Consider the following 17,515-nt stretch of genomic DNA (forward strand, 5'->3'; position numbering starts at 1 on the left):
ATATATATATATATATATATATATATATATATATATATATATATATTCGAATCAATATTCCATTGCACAAGAATTCATAGGCTACATCTAACCCTAACAAGATGAATCTGGTTCTCCACTTCCATGGAGAACCCTAGAGCTTACAACATGGAAGATGGAGGAAGAAAGAGACCCAAGGAGGAAGAAGGAGATGTTCCCACATGCTCCACGCAACCTCCAAGAGCTCCAAAGTGTGAAGTCGTGACTCTAAGAAACCAAAGACCCCAAATGCTTCGAGACAACTTGAATAAATAGGCATTTTGACACATCAGCAGCGTCACCGCTCAGTGGTGGATTCCTGGAGCTCAACGCCAGCCTTCGTGGGAGCTCTTTGCAACTCTGGCGATCAACGCTGAAAAGTGGCACTCAACGCCAGCGCAACTACCAAAACCTTCACATTTTTGTTAATCTTCTTGCTTCTCTGGGTCAGTGAGACTCTTCAATGTAATGGAGGATCTTCCTAACTTCAAAATGGATCAAAAATAGGGAATTAGAGTATTATTTACGTAATGTAGCTCAAAATTTAGATAAACACTAAAACTAGATAAAAGAAAGGATTTAAACAAGTAATAAGCTAAAAGGGAACTGATTTTGTCTCTAAAATGAACCTTAGATAATGGTAAAAATTACCACTATCATATATTAAACAAATTTATACTATGTGTAATTATATATATATATATATATATATATGTATGTATGTATGTATATATATAAGATACTTAAGGAGATTTTATAAGAAACAAAAACAGTAAAATGTATATCTAATGTTGTATGGTTATTAGAATATCACCTACCATCTTTTAAGGATGTTTAGGGTTTTAATAATGAGAATGAAACTTATAAATATACATATTAAATGAGTGAACGAGTGTTACACTTGGATAAAAAAGAACATGATTGAGTATACTTGAAGGAAAACTGATGAGTAAGAGGTAAATGAAATTTATATTCTTTTATTCTTGTTTTCTTTTCTTGTGTTTTTGTTTGTATGTGATGTAGTATTTTATGATTCTAAATTATGAAGTAGATATTATTTAGTATGATTGTGATGACATGTTAATATTGTGCTTGTTTTACTTTGTCGATGATACTTTTGATGAGAGTGATAGGAAGTGGATTCAATTTTTAAGGCTTGAGGAAAGGAGACATGATGCCCTTTCTGTAAGGCTTGAGGGAAGCATAAATAGTGGTTGATCTAATGGTGAGCTACTATTACTAAGTTGTGTGCAAAAGTTACAAATCAGTTACTAGCATTGAGTTCATTGGTGGTTGTATAAATTGTGATGATGACATATTTTGTGTGATTTGTGAAATAATCGGTGTAATTATATGACTTTGTGAGGCATTGTGACTGTGTAAGGTTTGGGTGATTTGTTATATTATGATGGATGTGTATGTTCTTATAATATTTGAATGAATATATATTAACTTACCTTAATGTTTTTCACCTATAATTATTGTTTTATACAGAAGGCTTAAAGTATGAGAAATATGTACAACACTAAGAATAATGGTTAATATTGAAAGACATTTAAAAAATTTCTAATCTTAGATTTTTTTTTTCTTTTTAATAAATTTCATAGTTGTAAAACAATATTTTTTTGTTGAGATTTCCAATAAAATATAAATTAGATTTTATTTTAAATTATATAATTTGTGTTAATTATAAATTTTATTAAAGGAAAAATTAGGATATCCATAAAATATATATTTACCTCCAATTTGAAAAAATAAATAAGTATTGAAAAATTATTACTTATTTTTCCTGTAATGATAAATTTAATTTTTTTTAGACACTTACTAAAAAAAATAAACTTACCGATCTCAACTCATTTATTTTATTTTATAAGAAATCATCATCTGAATCAAAATGCATGTGGGTTTTAAAGAGAGGTTGGAGTAAAAGATTAAAATAAGATTTAAAATTTTAGGAAAAGCAAAAAATTATTTAAAACTTTAAAAATATGAAGAAAACTAATGCATGTGGGTTTGAATAAGAAAAGCTATTTTCTTTCTTGAGGTGAGAGAAAGAATCCCTTAGATCCTGCGTTTTGTCCAAACATGTCTGTATCCTCTGAACCGGTTCATACACTGAACCGGATCGGGATTCAAATGGTGACGTGTCCCTTGTTAGTGGGTGAATGGATGCGGTGTGGTAGGGTCCATGCTGAGCTTTGGTCAATGGTCAACATGCTTTTATTAAGATTGCATGGTTTTGTGTGCACTTGACCGAAAGGTGAGTGAAATGACACTTAGATCCTTCGTTCGTACTTAGTCGAAAGTATGTATTCTATTTAGTTTACATTTTAAATAAGATATTTATTTTGAAATATATCATATTTATCTCCTTAAACCATTATAAAATCATTTTTATTTTCAAACAATTTTGGATTATTGTTATGAGTGATTTGTTGAACATATGATAACACTTTGTCATCCTCTCTTTGTCCCTATGAAATAACTATTACCATTCAATGCAAAGACCCTTAACATTTGTTACAATAAATAAATAACTAATTCTTGCTTCATTAATTCCTTTGCAAATGTAAAATAAACAAAACAAAAATTATAATATTTAAAAAAAAGCAGGGAAAATAGTATATTATTCCGTATGCTTTTTTAAAACAATTGAATTTCTGTGAAGGATTTTACTTTTATTTGAATATTTTTTGGAATTTTTCAATTTAACTTTGATTACATTTTATTATTTGGTACCTTTACTCTTTATTTAACATCGTATTACTTTATACATAAACGTTTGGAAAATAAAAGGAAAATGTTATTTTCTAATCAAATTAAGAGTTTACTTTAATAATAAGAAAAATTTATTAATGATTACGAAAATAACTAATCTTGTTATTTGGCAAATAAGTTATCAAGAGTAATTCTTTTAAAGTTTTTGTGTTGTATAATTATAATATTATTCAATTATATTATTATAAAAAAAATTAGATACATATAATATTTAGATGAAATTAAATATTATTTGAAATGTAATACCTATATCTATTTAGAATATTGCATATATTTCTTTCTCTTTTTCAAATATCTTTTATTAATCATTACTTAAAGTTTGTTTATAAAAAAATATAAAAAATAATTACTAGTTGTGACACTGATAATAACTTTTTTAGCTAAGTTTGGTCAAAACTAGAAGAGAAGTTATGGTGATGATGAGAAGGAACAATAGGTGCGAAATTTGGTGAGTTAGGAGGAGAAGGCTCATGGCCTTGGTGATTGGATGATGATGATAGGATGATGTTTGATAGTGCTCTAAGAGAGGTCATGTCATTTTATAAGAAGGTGGTTGGAGGAGACCACATGCGATTCTCTGACCTTTGTTGATCTAAGATGAGTAGTATGGTATAAAAGTGATAGCATAACATTACTCAAATTCAAAGGTAATGACAAGAGTGGGTGATGTCTCTATTTATAAGCTAAGGGTGTCTTCAATTTGTTAAAACAAAACCTAAAAACTCAAATTCGGATAGCTTGGAGAACAAGGTGAAAAATCCTCTCCATTAGGAGGAGGATATGTGGCAAAAATCCTCTCCAATAGGAGGGCATGTGATCACTATTATAGAAAATCCTCTCTAGTGTGATCATGACACATGGCCACACACATAGGTAGGACACTCCACTCACTTGCTCACCAAGTTAGATAGAAAGACTTTGACCCCTTGGTCAAACTAGCTTTTCAACGTCCACTTGGATCAACATTGGGCCTTAGCCCTTTATTGACTTAAGTGGTCAAAAACCCTATTCTACTTGACCCAAAATAAATCCTATGCTACTAGACCCATTATACAAAGACCAAATAAAATCTAAACTACTTGGCCCAAAAATACAAGGCCCAAAATTATGCCCACTCTAGAAGCTTCATGATGGCCCAAGATGGCCTAAGAGAGAGAGTCTAGGCCTATCTTCCGCAGATGACTTCAACTCTTCTTGAAGGTGCTTGGTCATGTTTAAGGGGTATGTCATCATTCTTTGCCTCTTGAAAATGATTTGTTCTCAAATCTTTAAGTTGGCATATGGCAACATCCTCTTCTTCTTGGAGATATTTTTTCTTTTCTTCCCCTAGGGTAAAATACCCTTCTACTTACAACACAAGATAGTACAAGTGTACGTTGAATAAGTATATGAAGAATGTAGCTCCCAAGGATTATACACCTTCGATCAAATGAATGATCAATGTCTTGATTTTTGGAAGCATTTTCTTTGAAGCTCTTGTTTGTCTTGTGTTGAATATACGTGCTTTTAGAACGACTTCCCATTCCAACACAAGGTTTTATTTGGTCTTGTCTTTCCATGCTTCTTAAGGAAGACCTCTTTTGTTTTTCCACACAAGCCTTTAGCCCTTAACATAATGACTTTTATGTTGAGGCTTCTTTAGACTTGTGTTGTTTTTCTTGACACTTAGATAATTGATTGTTAGAAGTTTATTTTTTTTTATTTTAATCGTTTTCTTTTTCTATTTTTTTCTCATTTGTTCTTCATCCTCTTCCACTTGAGAAGGTATGAGGGAATGAAGTACACCCTTTTTTTTATTATGAGTGATGGTTATATCATTGGTATGACCATTATGTATGGATTCTTTGTCAAATAATGAAGGCCTTCACAACAAAATATGGTCAGTATCCATAGGTACTATATCACATAACACAATATTCTCATAATTGCCTATGGATAGCTTAACCATCACTTGTTGATTAACTATCATTTTCTCATCATCATTAATCCTTTGAAGTTGGTAAGGTTGAGAATAGGGTAAGATAGTTAATGCTAATTTCTCAACCAACTTAGTGCTACAACAATTGCAACATGATCTACTATCCACAATAAGAGAACATGTATTTTCTAAAACTTTACATCTTGTGTGAAAGATGTTCTCTTTTTGTGTTAGTTCTTGAGAACAAGGTTAATTGTGGAGAACTCTTCTTATCATAAGAAGTTGTCCTTTGCAAGGATGAACATCTTCTTTCTTGATTGTGCCTCTTTCCTACTTCTCACTATCATTATCCTCATCTTGGCTATTATACACACCATTATCCCTTAAGATCATGGTCCTTTTGATGGGACACTGTGGATGCAATGTGACCCTTACCAAGACACTAGTGTGCGTGTGAGATGATGTTCCCACCCTTGGTCTTTCTTTTTCTTTCTCTTCTTTATTATCTTTTCTTTTCCCTAGATTCCTAGAGGGTTCCTCTTTTACCTCTTGCTAGCCCTCCCTCTTGTAGTATTTCTTAGTATTAAAGGTAAAGTGGAGAACTTTCAAACCTTTTCTTAAGAGTTGTTGCTATACCTTTATACAAATTTGTACCGAGTCATTTAAGTTTTGGTAGGGTACTAATTGCACCCTATCTTTAATCTCAAGATTGAGACCACTAAGAAACCTAGAGATGGTTCCTCTCTATTTCCCTCCCTCATCAGCTCCATTCTTTGCCTATACTTTTCAACACTCATGTCTCTTTATTAAAGCCTTTGGAGTTTGTCCATTAGCTTCCTATGATAGTAGGAAGGGATGTGCCTTCTTCTCATGGAACTTTTCAAGTAATTCCATTAGGTAACTCGAGAGGGAAATTAAAGAGTTTTCTCTCTCTCACAAGGGAAGTCCACCAATACATGGCATTCCCTTGGAAACTTAAGGTGGCTAGGGTGACTTTCCTCTCTTCTATTATTTGATGGCATTCAAAAAATTGTTCAACTTTCATCTCCCAATCTAGATATGCCTCAACATCTTCTTTCCCATGAAAATAGGGGAGTTCCATCCTAATATCTTTTGGAGGATGTTCTCTTTGACGCTTTCTTCTTGCCACTCTATGTGAAGGAGGATGATAATATTGATTGACAATCCTACTATACTACTCAAAGCGTGTGCTTGGTGTTGGAATTTTTGAACTTTTTTTTAGAGACTCCTACTTACTTTTTCTTATTTCCTCTTGAACTCTCAGTTATTTTTTTAAGAATCCTAAGTTCTTCTTCTAATGAATCAAGATATTTTTCCCTTTTAACTTTTTCTTTTTCCTTTTGGAGGGTTTCTTGCTTTTGTAAGATTTTTAGTGATTTTAGTTCCTTGGAAAAATGTGTTAGACTTGGTTAGACCTCTTCACTAGAATCACTACCAATTTAGTAAGAAAGAGTCCTAGACATTCTTAAAGTTTTCAAAAAAAGATTCTAGGCACAAACAAATTACTTAATATTTCAAAAGAAGTTCCTTAAGTGACTTAAGGAGGCAAAAAAGACTGAAGTTCACTTCTAGGAAAGGGAGGTGAATCATAATTGATTGCTTAAAAAACAACCCTTTTCTAGCCAAAATTACCTTAAGTTATCATGCACCAAACTTCTCAAAGAGAACTAGAATTCAAATAAAAGTAGAAACACTAAGCGACAAACAATTAAGGAAAACAATTAAACTAAAGTATACAACCTAATGGTAAAGTTTGAAGGAACTTTGTATCTTTCAAACTTACCAACTAAAAACGAAATTTACTATGTTCTAAACTTACCAAAGACTCCACCAAGACAACCAAACAAGGTCGAAACTTACAAGGAAGAAAAATAAGTTACAACTAAAAGAAAATACATACAAAAATAGGTTCCTCCTAAGTTTTTCTCTCACTTTCTTCTTGTTTCCTTGCAAGACCTCAAGATCCCAATAGGTCTCCACCACCTAGGATGCTACCTTAAGATGTTGGATCACCACAAAAAGAGAACCTACAACATAAAGATAACACCAAAACCAAAAGTAGATTCCAAGAAAAAGCAAGAAAAGGTCTCAAACAAACAAGGCTTTCAAAAGGAATTGTATATGAAAAAACTAAAAAAACCAAAGAACACAAGTAAGAAATTAAATGTAAGAAAAGAAAGGCTAAACACACAAAAGAGATTACAAACACTATAATAGATGCACAAAACCAAAAATTACTAAAATGGGAATTGGTACTTCTTGTCTTTGGCAAGCTATGAGCAAATAGGGCACTAAGGCCACTCTTTTAACATCATTGGCCAAGAATTAAGTTGTCGAATAGAGCCACAAAATGCATAAAAAAAAAGGTAAAAATGCAAATAAAAAATTTACCAAACAAACTAGTGATAATGGTCAAATGCACATAACTTTTAGTAATTTTTATAGGCTTTCTTGATATTTCTTTTGTAACCTTTGCTTATAAGCTTTTAGCATTTCTTTTTTTAGTGTAAAACAAAACCACTACATACCCAAAACAGAAAAGATCAAGAACTATAAAATAGAAGAAATTATACTAGAATAAAAAAATAGAGTATGAAACTCAAAAAGGAAAAATGGAATTTTTTTTTTAAGAACTTGTTAATGATCTAATGAAAAGTATGAACTCAAAACTGTAAAGAAAAGGCACTCAAGTGTTTGTATATGGTGATTTTTGAAATCCAAGTAACACATTTTTTGAGATATTTGCAAGTTCAAAGTAGGAGAAAATGACATAAAATGGACTACATATGATTTTAGACAACATGGATAGATTTAAAAAGCAAAATGATCAAAACATATGATATGATTGAATGGAAAATATGAAGAAAAGACTCAACAAAAGCTGAAAACATGATATCCAACACATTTAGGAACATTTATAAGGCACAAAACAGTAGCCAAAACTACCAAAATAGAACCTGAAAAACATTGATGATAACATGCTCACAACTCTAACCTTTGCTTCCTATTTTACTCATAACTTTCTTCTCAGAATTCTAAATGAGATGATTCTTTTTTGTTGGAAATTAGACTCAAAGGGATTTAATTTGACTATAGACACATATTTTTTGGACCTCTAAGATAGATGCAGTTTAATTTTGAAAATTATCAACATTTACTGGAAGTAAGGGATGTTGATTTGGACCATTCTAAGATAGATGCAACAAGACAAGGTTAGGAAAACATAAGGGAAAACAAAAAATAACCTAAACTCTGATTACCAAATGATAGCAACCTTCTTAGCTAGGTTAGGGAAAAGCTATAAGAGAAGCTATGGTGATGGTGAGATGGAACAAGAGGTGTAGAATTTTATGGGTTAGGAGGAGAAGACTCATGAACTTGGCGCTTGGATGGTGATGGAGTGGTGTTTGATGGTGCTCTAAGAGAGGTTAAGCCAACTCTAGAGGAAGGTGACTAGAAGAGACTACGTGGGATGCTTTAGCCTTTGGTGACCTAAGATGAGTAGTATGACACAAAAATTGTTGTGTAACATTACTTAAATTCAAAGGTAATTAAAAGAATGAGAGATATCTCTATTTATAGGTTAAGGGTATCTCCAATTTGTAGAAAAAAAACCTAAAAACTAAAACTTGGCTAGTTTGGAGAACAAGGTGGAAAATTCTCTCCATTAGAAAGAGGTCATGTGACCACTACCTATGGGAAATCCTCTCCAATGTGATCATAACGCATGATCACACACATAGGTGGGTCGCCCCACTCACTTGCTCACCAAGTTAGGTTGAAAAACTTTGACCCCTTGATCAAACTAGTTCTTGGACATCCACTTGGGTCAATATTAGGCCTTATCCCTTTGTTGACTTAAGTAGTAAAAAACACTATTCTACTTGGCCCAAAATATAAGGTCCAAAATTATTTATACTCTAGAAGCTTCATGATGGTTTAAGATGACTCAAGAGAGAGAAAGTCTAAGTCGGTCTTCCACAAATGACTTTAACTCTTCTTGAAAGTGTTTGACTATGGATAGGAGGTATGTCATTAGAAACATAGTATAAAAAAAACTTACTAGTTACTAGTTAAAAAAAATACTAAGTTATAATAAAATTTCTCACTATAGGTTCATTATAGTTTAATGAAACGTATTAATATTCTTAAAATTAATCAATGTCGTACATTGTTAAAATTATTTTTCTAAGATCAATTAAATTTTATAAAATCGTTTTTGTATTTGTTGGTGTCTATATATATCTCTAAATATTTAATTTTATAAGACATATATTAGAGTACTTAAAAAGATAATATGACGTTTAAATTAATATTTACGGGAGACTTGGTTATACAAACACATTATATATATATATAATACAAGCTAACATTTTGAGATTTTTATTTATGAGCTTTTCATGAACAAAACAATAGGAGATACTCAAAGATCATCTAATTATAGTCTTAGTGTTGTTTAATCATCCCGTCACCTAATTTCATGATTAGTTGTCAACTCTCAAAGTCATCACTAAGTTTCTATTGGTTTAGTCGAGATATTGATGGGTATGTTACCGGGATAATTAAGAATGCCAAGACCATATTGACTATACAATATTATTCCAATATGTATCTTAAAAAAAAGAAAAAGTTAATTCGTTATCAAGTTATATTCATACTATCCAACATAAAAATACTTATTAAATACTCATTAGATAATGTAATAATTTTTAAATTTTTATGAAAAAATATAATTGTATTTTACTAAAATAATATTTAATTATTGATGGAAAATATTCTTATTATATACAATAACAAAATAATAATAACAAAACTATCTCCTAACCTAATAAAAGATAAATAAATACCTAATAAATTTCAACAATTATTTGAAAAGAGTAAGCAGGCCAAAAATAAAAAAAATTATAAAAAAAAGAAAGACAAACATAAAATCATTGAGATTTGTTTTACTGAATATATTGTGTATTATTAGGGTAAAATTCTAATTATATTAAAGATCAATTAATTATAATTTAATAAATTTTATTTATTTTTAGGTTTAATACCTCCATTGGTCCTCTGTTTTGTCAACTAATCTCATTTTGGTCCTCAAGTTTGCAACAGTCTCAATTTAGTCACAATTTTTGAAAAAAATGCACACATTATAATTTTATTTATTTTTTATTAAGGTAAAATTCTAATTATATTAAAGATCAATTAATTATAATTTAATAAATTTTATTTATTTTTAGGTTTAATATCTCCATTGGTCCTCTGTTTTGTCAACTAATCTCATTTTGGTCCTCAAGTTTGCAACAGTCTCAATTTAGTCACAATTTTTGAAAAAAATGCACACATTGTATCCCATCCGTTAAGTGGTAGCAGATGACGTTAAGTGTTGTCCACGTGTTGGAGTGAGAATGTGGTGAGGTGTTATTTTTTTTTACGTGGCTTAAGAAATTGAGATTTAAGGATAAATGAGATCAGACCTCTGAAAATTGGGAATTAGGGATTCAAAATTGAGGTTGGGGATTTCTTCAAGTGGTTCCGAGAGGAAGCCAAAGACAATCACCCATTTCATTGTTGGAGAAGACGAGGACAATCCAGGCTACTGGTGACGCCAATAGAGGTAAGGTATGTCGTTTTCGTTGTCCTATACCTTTTAAGAGCATGTGCGATATTTGGGGTTTTCTGTGTTTGTAAGTCGTGATGATGATTTATGGTCCCATTTTGCATGCTGGGTGGTTATATTGTAGTTTAGAGTGTGTGGTCTCATTTTGCATGTTTGAATTGTTTATTCAGTGTAGTGGTCCCCTGCCTATTAGTGATGGGTTAGTGGGGATGTAAGTTTGTTCCATGTCCCTCTGTCGGTGTCGGTGTCGGTGTTAGTGTATATTTAGTGAGTGAGTGCCCCACTTAGCTATCACTGAAATAGATATAATATTTGTCTCCCCCCAATGTACAGGTTATAAAAGAAAGTTTGATAATGGATGAGGAACGAATTAAGATTGTGGTCCACCATAGTGGACAATTTTTGACTAATGATAATGGTGTCTTTAAATTTGATGGAGAGATAGCAGAATGGAATTGTGATGCAGACTTGTTGAGCTATTTTGGCATAGTTGCCTCAGTCAAAGAATTAGGTCATATGGACATCAAAGAATTATGGTATGGTTTAGGAGGTCAGTCTGTGCACCTAGATAGGTTAGAGTTATTAACTGATGACAAGGGTGCCATGCATATGTTGAACATTGCTAGGTTAAATGACGAAGTCCATTTGTATGTGGTTCATAATATGGTGGAACCACAAATAATTGAATTCATTGATTGGGTTGGTGGTGAAGAGGGTTATGGTGTGGATGTTGAAGTGCATACTGAAGGTGATGGCCAAGAGGGTGGTGAGGTCCAGGTTGAGGGTGTTGAGGTCCAAGTTGTGGGTGGTGAGGTACAGGTTGAGGCTGGTGAGGTCCAGGTTGAGGATGTTGAAGTTCAGGTTGAAACTGCTGAGGTCCACGTTGAGGATGTTGAGGTCCAGGTTGAGGCTGCTGATGTCCAGGTTGAGGATGTTGAGGTCCAGGTTGAGGATGCCGATGTGGATGAGGTTCGGGATGGTGAGGTCCAGGGTGAGGTCCATCATGTAAAGGAACCTGAGGTGCATGAGGTTGATGATTTTGAGGTAGAAGATTTAGGAGAGGATGATGATGTAGAGGATAGTGAGGGTGACGAGTTACATGAGAATGAGAGTGAGGCAGAGAGTGAGGAGGAAGATTTACATGATGTCAGCGTGCAGTGTGACATTGGGTACTCTAAAGGAAATGTTAGAGAAGAACATTCCAGTCGAGTGCTTGAGTCTTCTGAATCTTCTGACAATGAGAACAATATGCATGTTGTCTGTGGGTTGTCTGACAATGAGTGGCTGTCAAAGGAGCTGATCAGTGATGTAGAGGACAGTGAGGGTGAGGAGGATGGTGGGTCCAGTAAGAGTAAGACAACCTTTCCAACTTTTAGTATGCCAAGAAGTTTGAATGGTTATAAATGGGAGATAGGAACTTTTTTCGCTGAGAAAAACGAATTCATGGATGTTATTCGGACTTATGCACTTAGTAATGGAAGAAACCTGAAATTTATAAAGAATGACAAGAAAATGATTTGTGTGAAGTGCTTGGGTGGAAAAGGAAAATGTAATTGGTATTCCTATTGTGCCTTTAGGATTGATGTCAATGCATGACAACTTAGAAAAGTGGTTGATACTCACAGCTGTAGTAGGGATTTCAATGTCAAGTTGATGACTTCTAAGTGATTGAGTGAAAGGATGGAGAAATCTGTGAGAGAGAACCCAACTATGAAGGTGATGGACATTAGAGATAAAGTGACTAGGAAATGGAATGTAGGATATAAAGAAATATGGCTTTTAGGGCAAGAGCCATGACAAAAGATAAAATTGAAGGATCATTCCATGAACAATATAGAAGACTTTATGATTATGGGCATGAGCTCCTGAAAACAAATCCAGGTTCAACAGTTCAAATTAAAGTGGATAACATTAATGGTGAGGTGATTTTCCAAAGATTTTATGCATGCTTAAAGGCATGCAAGGATAACTTTGTGAGTTGTAGACCTATTGTTGGCTTGGATGGATGTTTTCTGAAAACCAAGTATGGAGGGGAGTTATTAACAACAGTTGGAAGAGATGGAAATGAGCAAATGCTGCCCATAGCATATGCTGTGGTTGAGGTTGAAAACAAAGAGAGTTGGACTTGGTTCTTGGAGCTGCTAATTGAGGACCTTGGTGGGAAAGATGTGTGTGCAGGAATTACATTTATTTCAGACCAACAAAAGGTCAGTGAATGATCAATTTCTTGTACATTTAAATTAATATCTTCATTACACAATATGTAACTCAATATGTTGAACATGGCAGGGTCTTTTGGCAGCTTTTCAAGATCTTTTACCAGGGGTAGAACAAAGGTTTTGTGTTAGGCATCTCTATTCAAATTTTAGAAAAACATTTCCAGGAAAAAACCTTAAATGTCTCATGTGGAGGGCAGCAATAGCCACACATCCACAACAATGGGAAGCCGAGATGAGGAATATTAAAGTCATCAATGTTGAGGCTTTTAAATACTTGCTTTCCATTCCACCTAGGTATGTTTCTGAATTCTTAATTTTATTTGTTATAGTCATAGTTCATTTTTGTATACTTCAGAACTTAATTTTATTTTATTTCTTAATTTTATGACAAGTTTTGGTCACGATCTAGATTCACCCCTAGATCACAATGTGACACTCTTGTCAACAACATGTCTGAAGCCTTTAATAGTGTGCTAGTAGATAGTAGGTCTAAGCCTATTATTAGCATGTTAGAAGACATTAGGGTATACATTATGAAGAGATGGGGTGCCAACAAGACAAAGATGACACAATATCATGCTTCAATCTGCCCTAAGGTTTGGAACAAATTTCAGAAGGAGTCTTCGTTAGGAAGATATTGGTTACCAAGGTTAGTTTTATAAACTGTCTCACTACATGATTTTAGGCATTTATCTTGATTTGTTATAAGTTCTGTGATGTAAATTCTATGTTACATACAGGTGGTCAAGAGAGAAATTATTTGAAGTTATACATATTTCAGAATTTGGCCACCAATTTGTTGTCAATGTGGACACCATGGACTGCACATGTAGAAAATGGGAAATTACTGGCATTCCTTGTACGCATGCCATAACATTAATGAAATTTCTGAACATCAATGCAAAAGATTACATAAGCCACTAGTTTAGAAAGTCCACTTATGAAGAGACTTACAACACCAAAATTTACCTTATCAATGGTCAACATATCTGGGAGGTTACACCCTATTCAAATATATTACCACCAAAGAAGAAGACAATGCCAGGAAGGCCCAAAAAGAAACAAAGATTGGAGGAGTGGGAGTTGAAGAAGAATGATAGTGAGTTAAGAAAGGGTGGGCAGAGAAAAAAAGGTGGTATATGTAACGAGCTTGGTCACAACAAGAAAGGTGTCCACAAAGACCTACTGCCTAATCTGCTTCTGAACAAACACAAGGCACCCAAGGTCCACCAATAGATGTTCCACTTACCCAAGAATCCATTGTGATTGGTACTGAAAGTGGTCGTCCTCAACAACCAGACCCCACTGTGAATGATGAATGATGACTGCTATTAGGATGAAAGTGTTGTTCAATGATGAATGATGAAAGTGTTGTTGACCTTCTTTATATTTTGAACTCTAACATTTTGGATGTAATCATCTTATCATTTTGGATGTAATGATATTAGGATATTATTTTGGATGTAATCATACTTGGATTTAATTATCTTTGGATATCATTTTGGATGTAATATTGATGACAACATTGGATTTACCTTGCTTATGATGTAATTTGTCATATATATTGGATATCAGTTTGGATATGAATTGGATATTAGTTTCGATATTTATTGGATATCATTTGTGTTCACCATGTCATTTTGGTAGCTATGAAGATTGATAACAGTTTTGCCCTGATAACAGTTCAGTTTGCTGGTACATTGATAACAGTTCAGTTTGATAAATTGGCTTAAAATTGCTGCTAAAGAGCAACTGTACCACTCATATTTTGATAAAATACTATTTAGCCTTTGGTGGTAGCTTGTACAAGTCAGGTTTCATAAATAAAAGTTGCTCCACACATAAAATTTTGATTTAAGTTCAGTTTCATTCCTCTGATGAAAATTGGTTGCTAAATTGGCTTAAAATTGGTGTTAAAGAGCAACTGTACCACTCATATTTTGATAAAATACTATTTAGCCTTTGGTGGTAGCTTGTACAAGTCAGGTTTCATAAATAAAAGTTGCTCCACACATAAAATTTTGATTTAAGTTCAGTTTCATTCCTCTGATGAAAATTGGTTGCTAAATTGGCTTAAAATTGGTGTTAAAGAGCAACTGTACCACTGATATTTTGATTTCATACAATTTAGCCTTTGCTGGTAGCTTGTACAAGTCATGTTTCATAAAGAAAACTTGCTCCAAACATAAAGTTTTGATTTATAACACTTTTCTGCAAATTGGCCATTCAAATCACCATTTTATTTCTGATATAAGCCATGATGCATACAACATAAGCCATGAAAAGCTTCATACCACATTACTGAAATCAAAAAACCACTGAAATCAAAACATCCCCACTAATACAAGTTTCACCCAACTTTCAACAACAGTGACACTAAAATTACATTGAAAATAAAGTTCAGAAACAACATCCCCACTAAGATTTTAAACCACTGTTCCAACCTAAGTAAGGTTTTCTCCATAGAAGCCATTCTCATCTTTTCACGATAACTTTCTTCCATACTCATCAAACCCACTTCTTCACCTCGTGCAGTAGCACTCCTTTCTTCTACCACTCCTTCATTTCCTTCTTCAAAGCACCACTTAAAGAAGTTGCACCCAACCAATTCGTCACTCCCACCCTGTTCAAGAACAACACAAAGTCCTTCGTCAAAACCCAAAATTTAGGGCAACCCAAAAGATTAATGGTTATGGAAAACTCACCTTGAAGTTAGGGCAACCCCAAAATTTTTCCCCCTGTTCTTAGGTGTTCTGGCAATTTGAAACACTGCATTCTGACCACAGAAGCATGTTGATTTTGCACCCAACCTCTTCACACTCCCAGTACTGTGTTGCATGGATGAACCCAAACATTTACAAGAGGTTGATGAACGAGACATATCCTTAGGAGCACCTCAAGAACACAATGCTTGACTACAACTCTTCTTACCCAAGATGATTGAAAGACCTCTTCTTCCCCAACTCGACAATTAAGTAAGGATGAGAGGGGATTCCCTTATTCTTAGGGTTTGCCCTTAAATCTTAGAGCTTCGTCATCCACCAAAGGCATTCCATTTTATTTCACAATGACACGTGGTAAAAACAAAAATTACAACTCATCAACACTTAATGTCGTCTGCTACCACTTAACGGATGGGATACAATATGTGCATTTTTAAAAAAATTGTGACTAAATTGAGACTATTGCAAACTTGAGGACCAAAATGAGATTAGTTGACAAAACAGAGGACCAATGAAGGTATTAAGCCTTATTTTTATTAAAAAAATTAATCCTTAACCACATTTCAATATATTTAGGATTTAGTTTTTTTAGTATTTTTTGTATAAGTAAAACTTTAAATATGATTAAGAGAATAACGTTTACCGAATATATTATTTATATGCATTTTTTAAGACAAACTTGTATCTAATATCATAAATATTATTTGTAATTACATTTAAAATTTCGCATTTGTAGTATACATTGTTTTAGTATATACAACAATCTTATATAGCTTAAATATTGATGTTGAAGATAATTTAATACAATAATTGAATCTAATAATACAAAACATTGATTCAATATACAAAAATAAAAACAAGATTTTAAAATCAAATATTGTTAAAAAAATGGAAATGATGATTTTATTTTAAATTTTAATTAAAATATTATACATGGTTAAACCTGCAATATCCTCGAAAATGATATTTTATAAGTGATGGTAGTTTAAAAATAGTAACACTCGGTTAAATTAATATTAGATGGTTTATTTATAAATAGTTTTGTTATAAATGAGTTTCATTATTTTAAAATGTATCATCTCTCTAAAAACCACTTTTCTTGAGTTTTATACCTTCTCTCTAAGATTTCTAACTCCTGAGTCATCTCTTTGATGATCAGGAGGTGTCTAATCGACCACGGTGACGAGGTCTATATTCCTATCCGATTGGTTTCTACAATAGAGCAGGTGTTTCTAGAAATTCCTTGTGCGAGAAGTAATCGAGGTGCTCTTAGAGCTTTGTATTGTCGGTGTAAGGTAAGGGAAACTAATTTTATTTGATTTTGTTTTTAGGCAAGTTATAATTAATGTTTGTATGGTGAAATATTGATTGAATGGAGAAAATGCATTGAATTGAGAAATATAATATGTTGAGTAGTTTGTATAGGTTGTGTGTTGATGTGAATTCTGATGAATGATGAGGTGAAATATGATTTTTGATGTAAATGTGGTGTGTGATGAATTTGAGATACTAAATTGGATGAAATATGAGTTGTCAAACTGTCATAAGTCCTTGTTTTGTAGTCAGCGAAAGAAATAAGTAGTTTTTAAGATTAGAAAGGGAGGTTTTGAGGGGTGAGTTTGGGAAAGAGAGGCTGAAGTGAGAAAACAATTGTCTAGGAGCTGTCATGAGATAATTTGAGACTTGTTAGAAGTGTTTTGTGAGTAAAATCTATCATGTAGAAAAGAGGTGGTTCATAGTTGAAATTTTGAAGTGTTTTTGGTGTAAAAAAGGGATTTTGAGTATGGAGATTTTGAAACATTGAGTGTACACTATTTTGGGTAGTTAGAGGTCTGTTATTAGACCTAGTAGGACTTGTCTAAGGTTTTATATGGTGAGAAGTTGAAACATAAGTGATGTGAGTAATTTGAGGTGTTGGGGTGTGCTATTTAGTGTATTTAGACCTGGTTATGCAATTAATGGACTGCTATGAGAGGTTAGTTTCTGATGTGAAAATTCCATTACTCATAGAAAAATCCACAATCTGATTGTGCACTTCTCTGTTTTCAATTTCGCACTTCCTAAAGTAAATCCACAAGTTGTGGAAAAAGACACAACTCAATCATGGAACTTGCTAGTTTACAATTTTTTTTTTCTCTCGAGACAAATCCACAGGTTTTGGAACTCTCTAGTTTCAACTCTGCATCTTGGACATCAATTCTTTCCAATTTATGATTTTAACACTTAG

The 17,515-nt window shown here is 32.9% G+C and overlaps 1 protein-coding gene across 1 annotated transcript; it reads left to right on the forward strand.

Annotated features, from left to right (window-relative positions):
- The first annotated feature begins 12,118 nt into the window (after positions 1-12,118).
- LOC106778409 lies at positions 12,119-13,489 on the forward strand. The gene is made up of 4 exons (XM_014666366.1): positions 12,119-12,553; positions 12,636-12,859; positions 12,975-13,214; positions 13,306-13,489. Exons 1-4 carry the CDS (start codon positions 12,119-12,121, stop codon positions 13,487-13,489), a joined length of 1,083 nt encoding a protein of 360 aa, XP_014521852.1.
- The last annotated feature ends 4,026 nt before the right edge of the window (positions 13,490-17,515 follow it).

The sequence above is a fragment of the Vigna radiata genome, unplaced genomic scaffold (genome assembly GCF_000741045.1).
Source record: "Vigna radiata var. radiata cultivar VC1973A unplaced genomic scaffold, Vradiata_ver6 scaffold_335, whole genome shotgun sequence".
In the NCBI taxonomy this organism is placed as follows: Eukaryota; Viridiplantae; Streptophyta; class Magnoliopsida; order Fabales; family Fabaceae; genus Vigna; species Vigna radiata.

Excerpts from the sequence above, each read along its gene's own strand:
- LOC106778409 (XM_014666366.1), top strand. The coding sequence starts at position 12,119 with ATGGCTTTTAGGGCAAGAGCCATGACAAAAGATAAAATTGAAGGATCA. Across the intron at positions 12,554-12,635 it reads TTATTTCAGACCAACAAAAG|GGTCTTTTGGCAGCTTTTCA; the intron begins GTCAGTGAATGA and ends TGAACATGGCAG. Across the intron at positions 13,215-13,305 it reads GGAAGATATTGGTTACCAAG|GTGGTCAAGAGAGAAATTAT; the intron begins GTTAGTTTTATA and ends TGTTACATACAG.